The following is a 19,083-nucleotide window of genomic DNA, read 5'->3' on the forward strand; positions in this document are numbered from 1 at the left end:
AAAGTGATAATATTTTATTGATATAATTTATTAATTGTTAAGTGCTAACTTTTTTCTTAATACCCTTAAAGAAATATTTTTTCATTGTTGTGTTGTGTTATAATATGACGGAGAAGCCCCACGAGCCTCCATCGGTGCAAAATCCGTCACCTAAAGTACCTTGTATGTTATCCAGAATGAAGAGAAGTCAAAGTCAGTACCTTCCACGGGGTTGGGAAAAGGTGTGAGGGAAATTTTATTCGTTATTTTTTTCTTAATTGTAACTGTAAATCCACTAAAATATGTGTGCATAAACTGACCTTTAATGATATTGTAAATTTCTTATTTTAAAATTTACTAAATATCAATTATTAAGTCTGATTTATCTTCCCAAATTTCCGTGTCCTCATCGCTCAAACCTCAGTCATTAACTCCAAAAACAGCACGAGAGCTACGGTTCAATAGTCAATGTGATCAGTTACCTCCACAGCAAAGTGAATCAAGAGATGAAAACGAAGAATCTGCGCATATTTTTGGGAAAACAATTAGTAGCATGAAACCATCTGCATACGTTCAACAACTTTTTGGATTAAACATGAAACGCAGCGAATTGCTTCGAGAAACAAAGCAGAGAGAAGCTGAAGAAAAAGAACGACGAGATAAAGAAGTTCGAGAAAGAGAAGAAAAGATTCAAAAAGCTTATTTTGAGCGGCTCAAAGGCAATAAAAATTCTCTTCGATCAAAACAATTTATTCCCCCTCCTCTTGATCCTCTTGTTTTGCAAGCGCGTCTCTGTGATTCATTAAGTCAAGCAACATTATATCCATCAATTTCATTTGGAAGAACCACACCAGAAGGAACGAAAAATGCACTATCATTAGCAGTGAATCCGTTTGTAACAATGCAATCAGAACCTGCTCTTCCTATGATAATGAAAAAATCAATGGAAGAGCGACGGATTGCTGAAAAGGAAAGACAAAAAGAAGAAAACAAAAGGATGGTAGTAATTGATGGCTTAAGAAAGATGAGGGAAAAATCTGAAGAAAAATTAAAGAAAAAACTACTGTCTTCGACATCATCAAAATTCCCTTCTTCAATTCTTCGAAGGGAAGTTGGGTTTGATCCCTCTGAAGTCAAAGATAATCGAAAAGAAGTCAAAAGAGAACAGTCACTGTTCGCTAATAAACCGAAGTTTCTAAAGATAGACGATGATGCCGATAAATACGAAGATTCTTTAGATGGAGACGCCAAAACAGAATCAGGGTTGCTGCCTGCAGAAAACGATGGAGCATTTTCTTTCCGAGATGCGTCCAAATCTGAGTTTACCTCGTCCATCTTGCAACTCCCAGAATCGACAACTTCTTCCCCTTTCTATTCGCCCTCACTTCCTTTCAGTCCGTTCTGCCATCGCTTTGTGAATGATCCCTCGTCAAACAAAGCAGCTGGCGATTCTGTTGTGGAGAAGGCGTCTCGCTTCATCACAAACCATCTGCTGAAGAACCGTCCCCTGCACAGGTCGATGCTGTCAGATGACTTCGACGGTGCAGATGAGTACGAAAACAGCGAGAATGCCGATCTGACAGACTCAGACACCTGCGAGTGCAGCAGCTCCGATGAATCTGCAGACACACAAGATTCGTCTCATTCATCTCATTCATGTCACTCGCGTCATTCGTGTCATTCGCAGCACTCCCCAATCCATCAGAGCCCAAGTGCAGCCAGCCCAAGTGCACAAAGAGGGAACACATTGCCAATCAACAACCAGGTCACTTCTCATCTTTTCTCTGACTTTTCTGAAGGCACCGAGCATCTCGGGAATTCCGCCCGTCTTGCTGCTCTTCGCCAGCAGGCCCAGTTTCCGCCTTCGCTTCTTTTTGGAATCTTCGACTCGTCGCGCAACGAGCAGCCGCTCGGCGCGTGCGTACTGCAGCTGCCTGCACTCCAGGCAGGTGTCGAAGACCCGCTGGCAACACCTTCCTTTCCTTCCCCCTCAAACTCCACGTCAGCACAGACAAGCGACCTCTTCTCTCCTGCCTCGTCGCACGATGCACTCACACTGGTTATTCCTGAAAGCACCCCTGCTCCACACTTTGAGATCGCATCTGCTAATTCTCTTGAGTCGTTTGCGACATTAGAAACAGCCTCGTCCAGTTCTGCTCTGCTAACTTCAGCCAAATACGATTGTCAGTCTTCTTCAGCCGCTGCATCTTCTTCTTCTTCTTCTTCTTCTTCAGCTGCTTCGTTCCCTTCGTTCCCTTCCCTGCCGATTACTTCTTCCCTTGCTACAACAGTCACTGCTTCTCTTGCCTCTCTTCCTTCACCTTCTCCCTCCCTGTCACCATCACCCCTGAGCATATCTTCTGTGCCTTCTTTCCCTTCCTTCTTGCCATCTTCCAACGCTGTCTCTTCCTCCTCGTTCACTCCCCTCTCCCCACTTTCCCGCTCAACTTCAACAACATTCATTGACTCCGCTGCTCTTTCGTCTGACTCTTCCTCTTCTGCTCTTATGCCAGCACCGATCACAGACAAATATGCTCAATCGTCTTCCTCCCTCTTTCCCTGTGAGGCTGCTTCCTGCGATCTTCTACTGCAGAAGCAGCCAAACCGGTCTCTTTTGATTGAAAGAGAGAAATCCACGTCATTCAGAAACTCCTCTTCGCCTGTTCTCGACTCGCTTGCTTCTCACAACCACACTCCAGACGTTTCATTTCACGAAGCTGAACCAAAAGAAGAATACAACAAGGAAACACAGAAAAGCAAAGAAGAAGAAAATGCAGATAGATTGAAGCAGAAGAGTGAGCAAGGAGAATCACAGGGTGTGCTGACCAGTTTAAGATGCATGGGGAACAATCTGAAGCAGCACAGACAACAACACCAAATACATCACAATCATCTATTTAGCAGCAGTAGTAGCAGTAGTAGTAGTAGTGGTAGTAGCAGTAGCAATAGTTGTAGTAGTAGTAGTAGCACCAGCAGCAAAAGCGGTTCTGACGAGATCACTTCAAACATCCACAGCCACATGTCTATTTCTGATCACCAAGACAGACACATTCATCTGTCGCACATTGGTTTTTCTCTCATTCACCCGCCATTTCACACTCATCGCCATCTCTCCCACAAAAATCACCATTTGAGTGATGATCCCGTCAGCACTGGATCTTTGCCGCAGAACTTGATAGGAAGTGTCACAAATGAAGAAGAGGAGAAGAGGAAAAAAAGGAAAAATCAATCAGAAACTGTAGAATCCAACATTTCATCCGAAACTGCTTCTTCTGCCAGAGAAGAGAGAGAGAGAAGTGATGGATCAAGAATAAGCTCTGGGAACAGCAGCGATTCAGATGGAAGTGCCAATGGATGCCCAGCAGACAAAGCAAATGCTGATAATGTTGAAAACAAGACAGACACGTTGAATTCATCACAGCACACATCAGAGAGTGTTGATGTGAATGATCAAATTGCTTCATCAGTTGTCTCAAAGAAAGCGATTTGTGGTGATAACTTCAATGTTGCAGATATATCTTCCTTTGATTTTCCTTCTTCTTCTTCTTCTTCGGATTCTCCTTCTTCTTCTGTCAACTCTGTTAATAAAATCAGTTCTGAAAATCCACATGCAAATTCTGTCACTTCTCCGTCCACATCTTTTTCTGCTTCTGCTAATTTTGTCAATCTGTGGAGCGAAAAGAAAGGCAAAGCACGGCAAATCGGAGTGTTCAGCCAAATTGACTCAGGCAAGCTGTGCAACTGTGCAGCTGGGCAACCTGCAAACAAGCCCAAAAAGCAGCAGTCCTTTTCGTATCGCCCGAGCCCTCTGTTGTTTGATGTTTCGAACGAGTCGAATGGCTTCTCGCCTTCTCCAATGTGTTTGCGGCGTGCTGTTTCGTTTTCTTTTCCTCCCGACAGACTTCGCTGCCTTTTATTATATCACGATTGAATTACAACTTTCATGCTTTGTTTTGTTCTTTCTCTCTCCATCACCCATTTTCTACACATCCGATTTTTTTATATAATCTTTTTTTTTTGTATGTGTGTGTTTCATAATTACAATGGTATTTTTTATTTTATTGTATTATTGTATATAGCTGGAATTAACTATTTTTTTATTTTTTTATTTTAGAAATGTCATTCGTTTTTGATTGTATATATTTGGCATTGTATGTTTATGCCGTTTTTTACAATACATTTGTACTTCTAATTTCTTGAATTCTCAATTTTTTTTTTGAACTTCTTTTTTTAATGAATCACAAAGATTTTTCTCAATTTTCCTTTTTTATTGTATTAATAATTATTAGCACTTTACGGAAATGTTAAAAAAAATACTTGAATGAATGTTGTAATTCGAAATTTTTAAAATGATCAAATTAAATATTTACACCAAAAATAATTCAAATTCGTAAAAGAATAATTCAATTTCGTAATTAATAATTCGAAATCGAAAATTAATAATTCGAATTCGAAATTAATATTTCAATTTCGAAAAAAAATAATTCGATTTCGGAATTAATATTTCAAAATCGAAAATTAATAATTCAATTTCGTAATTTATTAATTCGATTTCGAAAAAGAATAATTCAATTTCGAAACGTGAATTTTTTTGATTTGTGGAATGAATAACTTGTGTTTGGGGTTATAAATTCATTTTATTTTTATCTCATCAGCAAATTTAGTTTATCAATAATTGAAAAATGTTGCATTTTCATTAAAAAATTTTCTTTCATTTTGAATGAAGATTCATTGATTGAAGTTAATTTGAAAAGGAAAGAAATACATTTTTATGTTTAAACCGATATTATTCAGAATTTTGCCAATGAAACAATAACATTATTGTGAAGAAATAATTCAATAATCGTGATTAAATTTTTTTAAAATTTTATTTGGTTATTCAATAGAATGAATTTTTATAAAATTATTAATATTTGAGTGATGATTTTCGAAAATGAAAAAAAATTCAAAAAATTGATTTATTGATTGTTGCAATAAAAAAACAGTTTTCTATGAGTAATAAAATTTGATAGGTTAAAAAATAACTTGAACTTTTCTGAAATCCATTCTCGAGAAAAATTAAAAATTTCAGTTTCTAATGAATTTCGAAATTGAAATAATCATTTTTGAAATTGAATTATTCTTTTTCGAAATCGAATTAATAAATTACGAAATTGAATTATTAATTTTCGATTTTGAATTATTAATTCCGAAATTGAATTATTAATTTTCGATTTCGAATTATTAATTCCGAATTTGAATTATTTTTTTCGAAATTGAAATATTAATTCCGAAATCGAATTATTTTTTTCGAAATTGAAATATTAATTTCGAATTCGAATTATTAATTTTCGATTTCGAATTATTAATTACGAAATTGAATTATTCTTTTTCGAATTTGAATTATTTTTTTTCGAATTAGAATTATTTTTGGTGTATGTGTTATGTCCGAAAAGAAAATCATACAATATTTTCTTTTTGTCATGATGATCAAAAACTTTATTCAAGTAAACATCTGCATCACCTTGGAAAAGGCGAGACCAAGTCAGTCAGTGCCCGTCAGTGGTTTTTTTTTTTTTTTTTTTTTTTTTTTTTTTTTTTTTTTTTTTTTTTTTTTTTTTTTTTGAGAAAAACCAGCAATTTTAAAAAATTAGCTAACAAAAGGATAAAACATTTACCGATAATTCAAAATTCTCATGACAAAAATTTTTGCTCAATTTTCAATCAATAAACCTTAAAAAAATTTAAATTGATTTCAATTCTATTTCACACTTTCACATAAATTATAACTTTCACATCAAATGTGCAACAAGATTGCTCAATTTGTTTGTTAATGTTTTTGAAGAATTGTTTTCTGTTTTGCATTTTTTATTTATATTCATTTTTGAAAGGAATAAAACTTCAGTGTGTATTTACATTGGGAAAAAAATTTTCTTCAATAGACATATTTCACGTTTTTCCATATTGATTCTTGTAATTTGCAATAAAAAATTTATTCCTTTTTGTAAAGAATAGTTAGTTTTGACAAAAATAAAAATATTGCGAGTTTTTTAAAAAAAATGAATCAAGGAAATATTTTCCATGAATAACGAACAAAATTCTTTCTTGTAACATATATAAAAAAATGATTTCAAAAATGATAAATTATATTGTTTTCTGTATTCTAAATTTGTTTCTTTATTTTCATTTGAAAGTTGTTCCTCTCCTTTTTGAGATGTTTCTTTGTAAGAATAAAAAATTATTGCGCGTTATTGACATTCAAATTGATGGTTCTGATTTTCTTCTTTTTTTTCATTCATGATTGTAATCATCATCATCAAATTCATTTATTTTTGTTCTCCATTTAGTTCTTCATCTTCTTTTCTTTCTCCTTCTTCATCTTCTCATCTTCTTTTGCTATTTCTATTTCTATTTCTATGTCTTTATCTCTATCTAATTCTTTTTCTTTTTCTTTTTCTTTTTCTCCAGTCGCACTGCCTCTGCCCTTGCCCTCCGCTCCCTTTTCCTCCTCACTTCCACGCAGTCCATTCACGTCAACAGCTCCAGTGCCTTTTTCCAGCGTTTCCCGCTTCTCCAAGGTTGCACATCTCTTCGTCACTTTCCACATCCCGCAACACCTCCACATCCTCCCCGTTCACCATTTATTCCTGTTGGCTTATGTTCGGAAGCAGCACCTCCGTCTCCCCGCTCTGCAGGATGTGATAACACACGTGCACCACCCAAAACACAACGTTCTTTGAGTATCACTCACAGTGCAGCAGCTCCAGCATCCGTCCTGCATTCTTATTCGCAACTCCAAACAATTCCCTAACTTGATGTTCAAAATTATCTTCCTCTTCCTAAACCCCACACTTCCCCTCCACTCTTCTCTTTTCACATCCCCCATTCCCTTTTTTATTTCCATCATGGATCTCCATCCTTCATCACCACTTTCTTCTCCAGCTCTTCATTCAATTCCTTCAATGTTTTCTCAGCATCCACTCCACACTTTGCTCTTCTGCTTTTCCTCTGCCATCTCCTTGGGATGCACAAGTCGCTGATCCTGCTGCTTCCTCTGCCGACGCTTCAGCACGTAGAACCCCGCAGTCATCACCACCACTATCACACACACCGTTCTCACTTCAATATGCAGTATGATCGTCTTCCCATTCAGCTCAAACAGGCAAAGCCCCCTGCCTACACCTTCCATTCTTCTATCCAGTGTAATTGCGGCTGTCTCGTTGAACTTTCTTCCTTTCCCTGCGTCATCCTTCCCTGTCACCTCCCCTGCCCTCCACACTCCCCCTTCCCCGCCTCTCCGCAACTCCACACCCAGCTCCTCGCTTGAATACACCACCTGCGCCAGCACATTCTCCTCTTCCACGCTCTCCTCAATCACCTCCCGCCCGATTCTCCCGAATACCCACCGCTCCGTGTTCTGCCCTGTGCACTCAAAACGGTATGTCGTCACCCGCTTGCCCCCTTCTGCCCCCCGCACAATTATCTGGAAGTACAGCCCGCTCTGCACAAGCTCCCGCACCACAAACTCCAGCCGCGCCCACACCCCACTGCTTGTCCAGCTGACGTTCGAAAGCACGGAGCAGAAACACATACCAATTGCGCCTGCAGTTTAACCATCCGGTTCAGCTCGCATCTGCTCCCCGGACCAAACATATCGCTCACTGCTGAGCTGCCCACTTCAGCACTCCCCCTCCTCTGTTGGAACACCTGCATATCGATCTGTCTCAGCTCATCCCCGCTCACCACACACTCCTCAACCACCAGCACGCATCACTCTTTCCTCCTCAATTTCCCATTTACATTTTCAAATATCATTGAAAACATTAATAACTGTGACTCTATCACTACCAACCCAGCTGCTGCTCTGCACTTTTCGACGTACCCTGCTTGCTGATAAATATCCACCACGCCCCGCTTATTCTCACACACGCAATCCATATCTCCCAGCAGTTTGCATCTTGCGCTCAACCTCTAAACTCCTGTCATTGTTTGAGTTTAATAGGCGTATCTTTTGTCCGCTCCATACACACGAGAAGAACATGCTTTAACGATTGAAATGGTTTGAAATGGGAGATTATTTTTGAAATCATAACTTTTTTCGGAGTGCTGTTTTTTCAAAGATTGTTAGACTTTGGGAAAAGATTTTGAATTCAAATGATGAATTCATAACAACTGCTTCAAAAATAGATGTTTGACCTGAATTGAAGATGATGATGTTTTTTTGCAAAAAATTTGAATTTTTCAATGTTAGCTTGTTAATATTCAGAAGAAACTTTTCGATTCGAAAATTTTGAAAGAAATATTATGATTTCAAAAATAATCACCCAAATAATATAAGAAAAATTGAAAAAATGAAAATTATTCACAAACAATAAATAAAAGAATTTAAACAAGTTGAAAACTTTAATGAATACATTTTAACAAGTTAAGAACTCATTCATTTGAAAAAATGGACTATGAAATAAAATCATTTCAGTGACAGGGAGTGACGTGAGTGCCGTGGTATTTATCCCATTAAAAAATGATCACGGCACAAACCATTGTACAAAAAATATTAAATAAGAACATTTCAATAATAATAATTATTATTATTACACACAAAATCACATTTAATAAAAATTAAATATATGTCAATCGAAATTAATAATTTTTATTATTCACAAATGTGGAATTTGAAAAAATGAGTCAAAAAAAATATATTTTTGTCACGTCACATCACTCCAAAAATATTCACGTCAGAAGGCATGTGACCCAGATGTTTATATTCAAGTATATTTGATACTGGGAAAAAAAGAACATTATATTAATTGGATGAACAAAGGTGAGATGAGAGAATTTTTTGAATTTGACAGATGTTTTTTTGAAATCATATTTTTCTTTGAAAAACTTTTTTGTTTGGAAATTAATCTTGATACAATATTTTTAGCTCACTGAAAAGGGAAATCCTGTAAAATGATATCTTTGTTCTCAATTCTTCAAAAGCATTATCTTTTTTAAAAATTGAAATTAATTTTTTGAATCAATAAATTTTTACAAGGCTTTAATAACAACTCTTACACTTATGAACACAAAAATATTTAAAAATATATATTTTTGAAATCAATCATCACAATGTTCGACAGAGTGAATAAGCGACATGAGCAGAATATAAATGAACATCTCAAATTCGTTTGAAGCTTTTATGGATAATTATTTGTTTATTGTTTATATGGAAAAAAATACGGACTTTCAAAGCATTTTTTGTACAAAGCACATAAAAATTGCTTCACTAATAACTTTATTTAACATTCTCAGATTTCAAAAAAAATTTTGATATACAGATTTATTAACAGGCATCATTGAAATATAAACATAAAGTTTTCCAACATTTCACGAATGAAAAAAATGGACTGCTATTTCTAGTGTTTTTTGACACATAAAAATCAATAAAAAGTGCATAATTTTTCAATGAAAATGGCAGAAGCAAAATATTTAGCGCCATATCATATGTGCAAACCTGACTTTGCTGAAATGAATTGTTGACAAATTATGCATTTTATATTTTGGTAATTTTTTCTCGAAAAAATGTGTGAGATCAAAAATCTTTAATAAAAAAATGTCAAAGATACCAGAAACAAAAGACGTGATCTCAAACACGAATTGCTTGTTTCCCATTTTTGAATGTACCTGGAAGTTAATTTTCGAGAAAAGACTTCTTATTTAAACTGGAGAATGCAAACACAGGAAGTACAAAAAATTTCTGGCAAAAGAGACAACGTTAAGGTTATAAAGTTGAAAAAAGTGCCCGATTATTACATGATTTTATAAATGAACAACATTATCAAATACAAAATCTGCAGTAAATAAGATCATGCATATGCTTCTGCAGTTTTGGATGGAATTGAGAACAAAGCTTACACATTTATTAAAACATCTGGATAGAAACACCATTTCATTCTATAACAATATTTGCAGGGAAGTTTGTGTCAATGTGCTTTTCAAGAAGTTGTACAAAATAAAAGGAGTGGTGAAGAAGGTGGAAATAGACGAAATGTTGTGAAGGAGAATGAAATATAACAGAGAAAAAAAGGAAAAACAATTTTGGATTTTTGTGTGTGTAGAAAGATCAGAAGAAAGCCATGAAAGATCCTTCACAATGGTGGTACCAAATAGGAACAAGGAAAAGCTGCAAGTTGCAATCAAAGAGCGCATTTTAACTTTCACAACGATAGACAGCAATGAATGGAAATCCGATAATTAAATTGATGAAGAAGGTTTTATTCACAAAACCATTTACCATTAGAGAAATTTTGTTGATCCAGAAAACAAATCAGTATTCACTAACACAGCGGAAGGTTTTTGGTTCAATTTTCGGAAATATCTTCACAGATTTGGAATCCGAACAAGATTTCTTCAACAATATATAGCATCTTTCATTGTTCGTTCGATGGGATTACTGACTTTTATTCAACTCGTTGAATCTGCAATTCATTTGAATATCGAAAACGAAGAAATGGTTGCTGAGGAAGACTAAAATGATCCAGATAAGGCAAACGAAGAGGAAGAGATCTCAGACATAGACGATCTTCCTGATGAATGTTCTGATTATTGTGCAGATGATGGTGCAGACGTATCAAAATGAACTGATGACTAATTATTTTTGAACGATTTCATGCACTTTAAAATGAATAAATAAATAAATAAATAAATAAATTTAAAATAATAAAAATATATCTTCACCCATTTTGAATTAGAAACCAAATATGTATATATATATATTGGGTGATTCTTTTTGAAAAGTCACAAATGTTTAATTTTCAAATAAATCAAAAATATCATATTTTGTTCAGATATTTGTTGGTACACACCAAACTTCACTAATGTGGAATCTATCTCTTGAAAGAGCAATTTCATTCATTCTAAAGAAGATTCGTGAGTGGAAACAGAAATTTGAGCAGTATATGATATTTTTGATTTGTTTGAAAATAAAACATTTGCGACTTTTCAAAAAGAATAACCCATTATATGGGTGATTTTTTTTGATATCATAAAAAAAGATCAAAAATCGAAAAAATAAAATCTATTGTGGTATTTGATGATCAAAGAGTTTTCAGATCAATTTCAAGTATTTAACTTCTATTTCTGTAATATATATTTGTTTTATTGTTATAGTAAAAAAAACATACCTTTTTAATGTTTTTGTTGAAAAGATTTTTTTTGATCAAGTAAAATAAAAATTAACCTAAAATAAATAAAGTTAAACCAACAAAACTCATCAAAAAGACAAAAAAATATTCTTAACTTGCTCAAAAAAGCTAATAAAAGGGAAAAAATATTTAAAGAACTTTTAAAAATGCAACAAATTTGTGAATTTTTATTTTTCCGTAGAAAAAGAAATGCGCTTTTCATTAATTGAGGTGAAACCTCATCAAAAAATTACCGTGTCTGCTGAACAACTCAACAGAATCGGCAAACGAAGATTGTGCTATTTTAATAACTGCAGTTTATAAGAGCAATTGAATCATTTTCGTTACTTATCTTTTTGTTCTTTATGAAAATGCAGTTGAAGTTTCTTTCTCAACACCATATCGTTTCCTTTCATTTCTCCTCGACATTTTTAAATTCTCCCTTCGTTAACTTCGTGCTTTTCCTAAGTTCCTGCTCTTGTTGCTTTGTGAAGAAATCAACAATGAATTCGCATCAACCATCATTCGTTTTGGTTTATGCTATTTCTTCCCCCTTTTCATCATCATCTTCCTCTTTCTCTTGATCATCCTTTTCTTTTGTTTTTGCTTCCTCTTCATTTCGCTCTCTCTCCGTCATCTCTCTCATCTCCCCCAGTTGCAACTGTATCTTTTCTCCACGAGCTACCCATTTGGAGGGACAAAACTGTTTTTCTTCAACTCTTCTTCCAAACCTTCAATCTTCTCTTTCTCTTCCTTCGGCTCTCTGCATCAGCAGCAATTAAACAATGGCATGCACAGTTCTTCCCTCCCTTGAAAGTGAGACTCATTCTGAACAGTTTTTCCTTTCCCTTCTTTTTCTACTGCTCTCTCCCATGTTCTCTTACAGAATTGATTGGGTTGAGCTTCATCGAAGCTTTCTGAGAAGCCAATAAGTTTTGTTCAATTTGTTGTTCTGTGAGCGCTGTGTATCAGCAAGAGTTAAGATTGTGGAATAAGTTGCGGCTTGGGAGAAGAAGAAGAGGAAGGGAATGAAGAAGAAGGAGCAAATGGTTGAAGAATTGATATAACCCTCTTTCAAATACGATTCTGAAAGAAGAAAATCATTCTTGTTGTTGAGGAGTGCGCTTTGTGACTCAGATATGGCAGTTCTTCTCTTCTCATTGGACAATATTCCGCTGTGGCTGTTTTGCGCTGCCTTTTGAAGGAGCGTGGAGATGCATATATTTTTCAGACTGTGGATGGAGCATGTCATGGTGGGATCAGCGTAGCATAGAATTAGAACTGAGGCAATCTATAATATCAGCAGCGAAGGTGAGCACAGGAAAGAACGCAGTCGATACAAAGTGGGCGAATGACCTTGTGTGCGAGGAGAAGACGGACATGAACGCCAATCTTCTTCTTCTTCTTCTTCTTCATCTCTTTCGTTACACTCTCCTTTTCTTCATCCTCTTCATCATCATCCTCCTCCGTATCTTCTCCTGTTCTTCTTTTTCCCAACAGCTGCATACAGATTAAGCAAAGCACCAGCAGTTATTATTTTCGCCATGTCAGTCGCCGTTGGTGAAGCCAGTAGTCCAACAAGATTCGACACAACAACCCAGCTCAGCAAACGACGCTATAGCTCTTCCTTCGTGACTGTTGGTTCGTTGTTCACTTCTTTATCCTTCTCGTTTCTCTTCTCCTTCGCATCCCCATGCATCACCCTTCTCTCATATCTCCTCCGTGGCCTTCCACTATATCCTCCATCTCATTTTCCCTCACCATCTCCTTCTTCATCCAGCCCTCTTCCTTCAGCAAGCGCCTCGATGATTTCCGATGCGTTGTTCCGCACAATTGCCTGTGGAGAGTACATCAGCTCGACCAGCTCGTTAAACAGCGCCTTGTCGAGCGAGCTGGTAAACAGCTTGAACGACTTGCTGGTCAGCGAGAGAAGAATAGAAGAGGCCTTGTCGCTGTATTCAGCGCGCGGCGAGTGCAGCAGGCGGTGGATGGGCTGGAGAATACCGTTGCGCAGGAACACGGAGTGGAACTCGGCGCCGTTGGTGATGAACTTGTTGGTCACACGAAGAGATGAAGAGACAAGAGGATACCTGCGGAAACTGGATATGAATATATTTGTGTATTTGTGAATAATGATAACGAATGAGTGAAAAAGTGGGTGCAAAAAGGAAGAAGAAAAAGAATTAAAAAAAAGAAAAAAAGAAAATAATGTGAATGAAATTTCAATTAATAGTTTCTGGCAAACCCCATGAACCTGATCAATTGCTTTGCAACAGCATCATTCAGCAAATAACCTTTATTCACTTAGCAAGAAATTTGAAAAATCGTAGCTATTAGTCCACCATCATAACTATTCATCATTTAAGGGTGAACAAAAAATTTAAATAAAGATAAATATTTGAAAAGCAAAACACAGATAAATAAAAAATAAATGAAACAATTAATGAAATATATTTTATTTTACTGAAAAATTCATATTTTCCATACAATTCTGGTTCGCCATGTGGGTCATTGCGTTTAGTCCCCTCAGCCTGCGGATGTCGTCGAAGCCGCAGACCATTAACTGTTCAACAGAAAACGCACAGCGCAGCGAAAACGGCACCTCCATCGACAGAAAAGCGCCACAAATGACACTGGCACATAAATTAATCACATTCCACCGCTTTTCTTTGAACGAACGCCCTAAGCTGTGCTTGACGGATGGCAGGTTGGTTGGGGAAAGAGAAAAGGAAGAAGAAGAAGAAGAAGGTGATGGTGATGATGGTGATGAAATGAGAAATGAAGAAGAAGTGAATAAAGATGATTTGTATACAGATTTAAACGTTGAGAAAGTGATCACGTTCGAAAATATGCTGCTGAATCCTTCTTGGATTTTTGATTTCTGGATGATAAGCTGAGCAAAGCGTGGTTTCAATCGATACGGGCTTATTCTTCCTTTTATCCCATTCTATTTTTTCTGAGCCTTTCTAATGTCTTTGTCAAATCCATATTCTTCTTCCTCTTCTTCCCCTTCATTTTTCTCATTATCTATGCATTTATCTGTTAGACACAATGATCCCCTTTCATCTTTATCACTCACAAACTCATTTGCACTCCTCTTCTCATCCTTCTTCTCTCCCTTTCCTTCTTTCCCCTCCTTCTCACCACCCACCCGAACCCCCTGGCTAGCCACATACGCTGCATTGTTCAGAAGGATGCTCTGTGGCTCAAACACATCCCTCGTCGCTGACACGCTGCTGCTTGCAAACACACCTGCATTGCCCAATCTGCTCTTCCCGAGAATCGCATAAGGGATCTGCACAGTCACAAGCGGTGGAAGCGAGAAGGAAGAAATAGAAGCAGAAGGAGAGGAAGAAGAAGACATGTTTGATAAAGAGGCAGAGCTTGGGCTAGTCATGTCGAAGGACTTCTGCGTGAGTGAAAAGGAGTCTGTGGCAGGAGATGACGAAGTGGATGGCTTTGGCGGAGTTCCAACAAGAACAGAAGGGGCAGACAATTGTGTGTGCAAAAAGGGAGAAAAAAGATGAGTGGCAAATGTTGAGGGGGCTGTGATGTTTTGAGTGTGCAGCTGGGCAGATGAGAGTGCGCTGTCAAACGAGTAAAATGTCTGCTGCTGTTCATCATCATTTTCATCACCTCCTTCTTCTCTTCCCCTGTCCCTCCTCCTCCTTTCTGTTACTGCCTGTGGAAGCCCTGTGTCGAAAGCGTCAATTTGTGATGTGCAAAACTCGTCTTTCTCGTTCGTCTTCGTCTTCGCCTTAGGCTCTTCCTGCTGTCTTCCTTTCCTCTGCTCTGCGCTCAATTTGCTTCTGAAATCCACCTTCTTTGCCTCTTCCATTTGAACTTGAACTTCTCTCTCTTCGCTTCTTGGCGGTGTCATAAAGCGAGCTGATGAACGCAATGTGCCTTGAAGCTCCTTCCCTCTTCCACTGCTATTTCCCATTCGATGCCCATTCGCCTCATTCACCCTGTTCAACACAGCCGGAACGTGGAATTTGTACGAAGTGCTGAAGCAGAGCGGAATGTACTGCTGCAAAAAAGGAAAACTGTTCAGATGTAGATTCAGCGAAGCTGCAGAATGCATTTATAACGAATATGATGATGTTGAGAAAATAGAAACAGAATGATTCAATTTTTTGTTCAATTTTGTGGCTCTGCCAAATGATTCTTACTAACGAATCAAAATGTTGATGATCTGATCCGGCTGGATGTGATAGTGATCAACAAAGAAGATGTTAAAGAAGTTGAGAGGATGAAAAGATGCAGAAGAAGAAGAAGGCGAGGTGATTGAGAGATGTGAAATCAGTTGAACGATATTTCCGAAGAAAAATATGAGAAGTTCAATGTGATGTTTTCGCTATATGCAAAATCGTATAAAGCAAGTTGACTTCACAAGAAGGCAATTATTCAAATTACAAATATTTTAGCAATCAATCTCCTATTAATCAATAAAGTTGGATTTCTTCAAGTCAATTCACTAACTTTTTGCGATTTTTTCTCCTTTCCCCTCAAAATATAAAATGAAGATATTTCTCAATTTCTTTTCTTTTCTATTTTTCCTCTTCGATTCAGCTCTCACTATTCTCTGAAAAACATCAATCCCTTCCTTTTCTTCATCTTTCTCTATCTCTTCCAAAATATCTTTTCCTCTCATAAAATAATACCCCTCTTCTGATCTAACATTTCTCATTTTTCCTCTTCTAACAAACTTTTGCCCTCTTTTCCTTCTCTTCGACATCCATTTCTCCAATCAACAATAAGCCCTCTTTCATCATCTCCAACCACTTCCCTATATATTTACTATATTATCTTCTCCAAATTTCCATCTGCTCTTCTACACCTTTTTGTCTCCATATTTCAATCAATCAAAAACCCCTCTCGAAATATGAACATTCCATTAAATACTCAACTCCCACTCCCTGCTACAAATAATGTTCTTCCATCTCTTCTCTGCCCCATATCCTTCATGTGTCTGGTGTTTATGAGATAAACACAAAATACTGTTTGGATATTTGAGAATAATTTTTTAAGGGGTAGATCATGACATAAATAGAAAAACGCATCTGGACATCAATCGCACTGCGGGTTGGTTGAGAAGACACTCCCAATGAGATACACGATGCATTTTGTGGAGATTTATTCCATGCTGCAATTTGACCACTCTTAGGTTGAAGCTGAAAAGTGTTTTTTTGAATGATGATTGTTGTGAAAATGAGGCTTTTTAGCAAAAAACAGTAGAGGAGCAGTTTGACATTTATTTCTTTTTCTTTATATGAAAATTAACCTGCCGACTGTTTTTGTGTTGTTTTCAGGGCAGCAGGCGTAAATGAATGAAAGCAAATGAAAGCGGGATATCTCGCTGAATAAGGTGGAAATGGAGTTGGGAGAGCGAATTCATATGGAAAGTGTGAAAAATAAAGAAATTTTAATAAATATTAAAGATGTAAATTATTAAAGAAATGCAGGAAGCCTTGAATTGAGAAAGATGGAACTGAACGGAAAGCAAAATTTTTTCAAATTTCAGAATAGAAGAAAATCAATATATCCGAGAGAGAGATATGAATTTTGGAAAGGATGCTTGGCGAATCAGTTGCTAAAACTGGAAAATCGATTGAATCCAGCAAATTTGCTTCGATTTTTAAAATCAATTTTTTTATTTCTTTGTTATATCATAATTTAACAGCTTTTTTTGCTTAAGATATCGATAAATTATGTGTTGTGATTATTGTTATCATGCTTTTTGAACCAGTAAACTTATATTTTGCTCTGTTTATTGAATTTTCGATATTTTTTGAATGAATTTTTCAATTCTTTTACGAATTTGAAATAAAAACAATTTGAAATGAATTAAAATCAAAAAATAAGCAATAGCAACTATATACAAAGCAATATTTTTGCATGATCATCACTTTTATTTTTCTTTTTAAAGCAACCCTTAATGAAATAATTTTTTGATCAAACGACGGAATTTTTTATGATATCAAAAATAATCACCCATATGGGTGATTATTTTTGAAATCATAACTTTTTTCGGAGTTTCAATTTTTTTTTATTTTCTTTTGATAATTGCCAGAAGATTATCGTTCGAGTATTTAATAAATTGCAATTATTTCATATGCACACATTTGAGCTACATTAATGACATTTTTTTTGCGGACAGTGATATCACTTTTCAATGTTCACTGACAAATATGCAAAACAGACATTCAAGCCTAATATTTTTACAGAAAAAATATGATTTCAAAAATAATCACCCATATATAAAAATTTCACTCCCATTTGCGCAAGATAAAAATGTGATAGTATAATCAAGAATAGCAACAGCTTTCATTTCATTGATAATGAAGTGTTTTCTTTAGGAACACGTACATTCAGCATTTTCCGAATAAAAGCTTATGTCAAAAATTGTTGTGTCGATTTTGCTTGCAGCGATCTGTGCATGCGGATGCATTGCTGAAATGCAATTTCAAAGAGAAATGAACGGGAGATGCAGAAAGACATGTTCAACATTGTTGACAAAAATCAAAAACATAACATTATTTTTTGGGATATATGTGGTAAAGTTAAAAAAATAAAACTTACAATCGCATGTGTTGCGCTCAGATAAGCCTCACACTCAATAACGCATCCTATGCATGTGCCATCAGAACATCAACCCTCTCAATGATCGCCCACTCCTCACCACTCCTCACCGCTCAGCTGCTGCTATCATCTTCACCACCTCCCAGATCAACTCTCCTTTCCTCTACAACCACCGCTGACCTCTCTTTCTCTCTGCCCATGCCTCCCTTGCATTTCTTCTCTTCCTCTTCCTTCGTCTTCTCCATCTATTCCAGCTCCAAAATCCTGCTCTTTTATGTTCCAGTTCCCTTTCCCTGCTCCTCTCCTCTGCTTCCTCCTTGTTTTTCCACAGCCGAAGAATTGTTTCATTATTTTCCTCAAACTTCACCTTCAGATTCCTCACCTCTTGCTTCGTATCCATCCCGCTGCTCTCAGTTGCTTCCGCTAATTATGCTCTTCCAGTTGGTTCTCCCATTCATTCTAATCCTCCTGTTATTGTTTCCATATCTTCAACTTCTCTTTGAGAGAAATCAAAAACGAAGCAAAGGCTCTTCTTCTCTTTTGCTTTTGCATGCAACAAAAAAATTCTCCACAATATCCTATCCACACACCTCAGTATTATTTTTTTCTGTGTCTTTTCTTCTTTCTCATTCACCACAGAGCCCTTCCTGCTCGTATCTTCCATATATGTTGGTGGTCGTAGATGCAGCCTGTCTCCAGAAGGAGATTAAACGGTAGTCTCCCATATTTTCCTTCCCCTCCTTTTTCTGCATGCTGCTTGGGGTGTCTTTGGGCTCTTCGCTCTCTTTTCGACTCACCACATTCTCCTCTTCCTCTCTTTTAGATATAGACCTTCAATGACACTCCTGAACATTTCAGCTCCATCCTCACTTCTGATATCTGATAGATCTCCTGCACATTTCTCCTTCTCATCATCATCCAACCAAACCATTTGCACTTCCTGGTTTCATTCCGACTCAATACTTTCATTGGATACACCACTTTGAAGCCTCTTTTTTTCACAATAAGCTCGTACTCCGATATCCGTCCCAGTCTGTTTCGCACTAGAATTCTTCTTCATCTCTTTCCTCTTCATCAGCTTCTTCTTTGCTCCTTTTATATGCTAAAAAGAAACGTTTTGCTCAAAAAAAAAAAAAAAAAAAAAAAAAAAAAAAAAAAAAAAAAAAACTTATCTATCACAAATATGCAGCGCAGTGTTCATACGGCAGCAAGAAGCAAAAACTTTTTCTTTTTGCAATTGGCTGAAGCCATTTCGTTCAAATTAGCTTATTTCGCATCGCAAGTCTATAGACGCAACGCAAAAAACGAAAACAAAACACCTTAATCAACAAAAAATGTAAGCCATTTCGAACGCGTATCATGTTGTCTTCTGAACCCT

The 19,083-nt window shown here is 36.5% G+C and overlaps 6 protein-coding genes across 6 annotated transcripts; 1 reads left to right on the forward strand and 5 right to left on the reverse strand.

Moving 5' to 3' along the window:
• Window positions 1-71: 71 nt before the first annotated feature.
• On the forward strand, window positions 72-4,313 carry MONOS_11582 (uncharacterized protein). The gene is made up of 2 exons (XM_067864124.1): window positions 72-221; window positions 356-4,313. Exons 1-2 carry the CDS (start codon window positions 105-107, stop codon window positions 3,908-3,910), a joined length of 3,672 nt encoding a protein of 1,223 aa, XP_067729390.1. The 5' UTR covers window positions 72-104; the 3' UTR covers window positions 3,911-4,313.
• Window positions 4,314-6,301: 1,988 nt separating this feature from the next.
• On the reverse strand, window positions 6,302-6,583 carry MONOS_12256 (uncharacterized protein; the record flags this gene model as incomplete). The annotated part of the gene is made up of 1 exon (XM_067864864.1): window positions 6,302-6,583. One exon carries the CDS (start codon window positions 6,581-6,583, stop codon window positions 6,302-6,304), a length of 282 nt encoding a protein of 93 aa, XP_067729391.1.
• Window positions 6,584-6,928: 345 nt separating this feature from the next.
• On the reverse strand, window positions 6,929-7,671 carry MONOS_12255 (uncharacterized protein; the record flags this gene model as incomplete). The annotated part of the gene is made up of 2 exons (XM_067864863.1): window positions 6,929-7,517; window positions 7,610-7,671. 2 exons carry the CDS (start codon window positions 7,669-7,671, stop codon window positions 6,929-6,931), a joined length of 651 nt encoding a protein of 216 aa, XP_067729392.1.
• Window positions 7,672-12,870: 5,199 nt separating this feature from the next.
• Window positions 12,871-13,731, reverse strand: MONOS_12254 (uncharacterized protein; the record flags this gene model as incomplete). The annotated part of the gene is made up of 3 exons (XM_067864862.1): window positions 12,871-13,222; window positions 13,369-13,426; window positions 13,611-13,731. 3 exons carry the CDS (start codon window positions 13,729-13,731, stop codon window positions 12,871-12,873), a joined length of 531 nt encoding a protein of 176 aa, XP_067729393.1.
• A 122-nt stretch (window positions 13,732-13,853) lies between these two features.
• Window positions 13,854-15,207, reverse strand: MONOS_12253 (uncharacterized protein; the record flags this gene model as incomplete). Its single annotated transcript, XM_067864861.1, has 1 exon — window positions 13,854-15,207. The coding sequence occupies one exon, from the start codon at window positions 15,205-15,207 to the stop codon at window positions 14,071-14,073; it is 1,137 nt and encodes a 378-aa protein (XP_067729394.1). The 3' UTR covers window positions 13,854-14,070.
• Window positions 15,208-18,498: 3,291 nt separating this feature from the next.
• Window positions 18,499-18,956, reverse strand: MONOS_17454 (uncharacterized protein; the record flags this gene model as incomplete). Its single annotated transcript, XM_067870376.1, has 3 exons — window positions 18,499-18,645; window positions 18,721-18,807; window positions 18,909-18,956. 3 exons carry the CDS (start codon window positions 18,954-18,956, stop codon window positions 18,499-18,501), a joined length of 282 nt encoding a protein of 93 aa, XP_067729395.1.
• Window positions 18,957-19,083: the final 127 nt, after the last annotated feature.

Source organism: Monocercomonoides exilis (assembly GCF_001643675.1).
Source record: "Monocercomonoides exilis strain PA203 chromosome Unknown scaffold17-1647472, whole genome shotgun sequence".
Classification (NCBI taxonomy): domain Eukaryota; phylum Preaxostyla; order Oxymonadida; family Polymastigidae; genus Monocercomonoides; species Monocercomonoides exilis.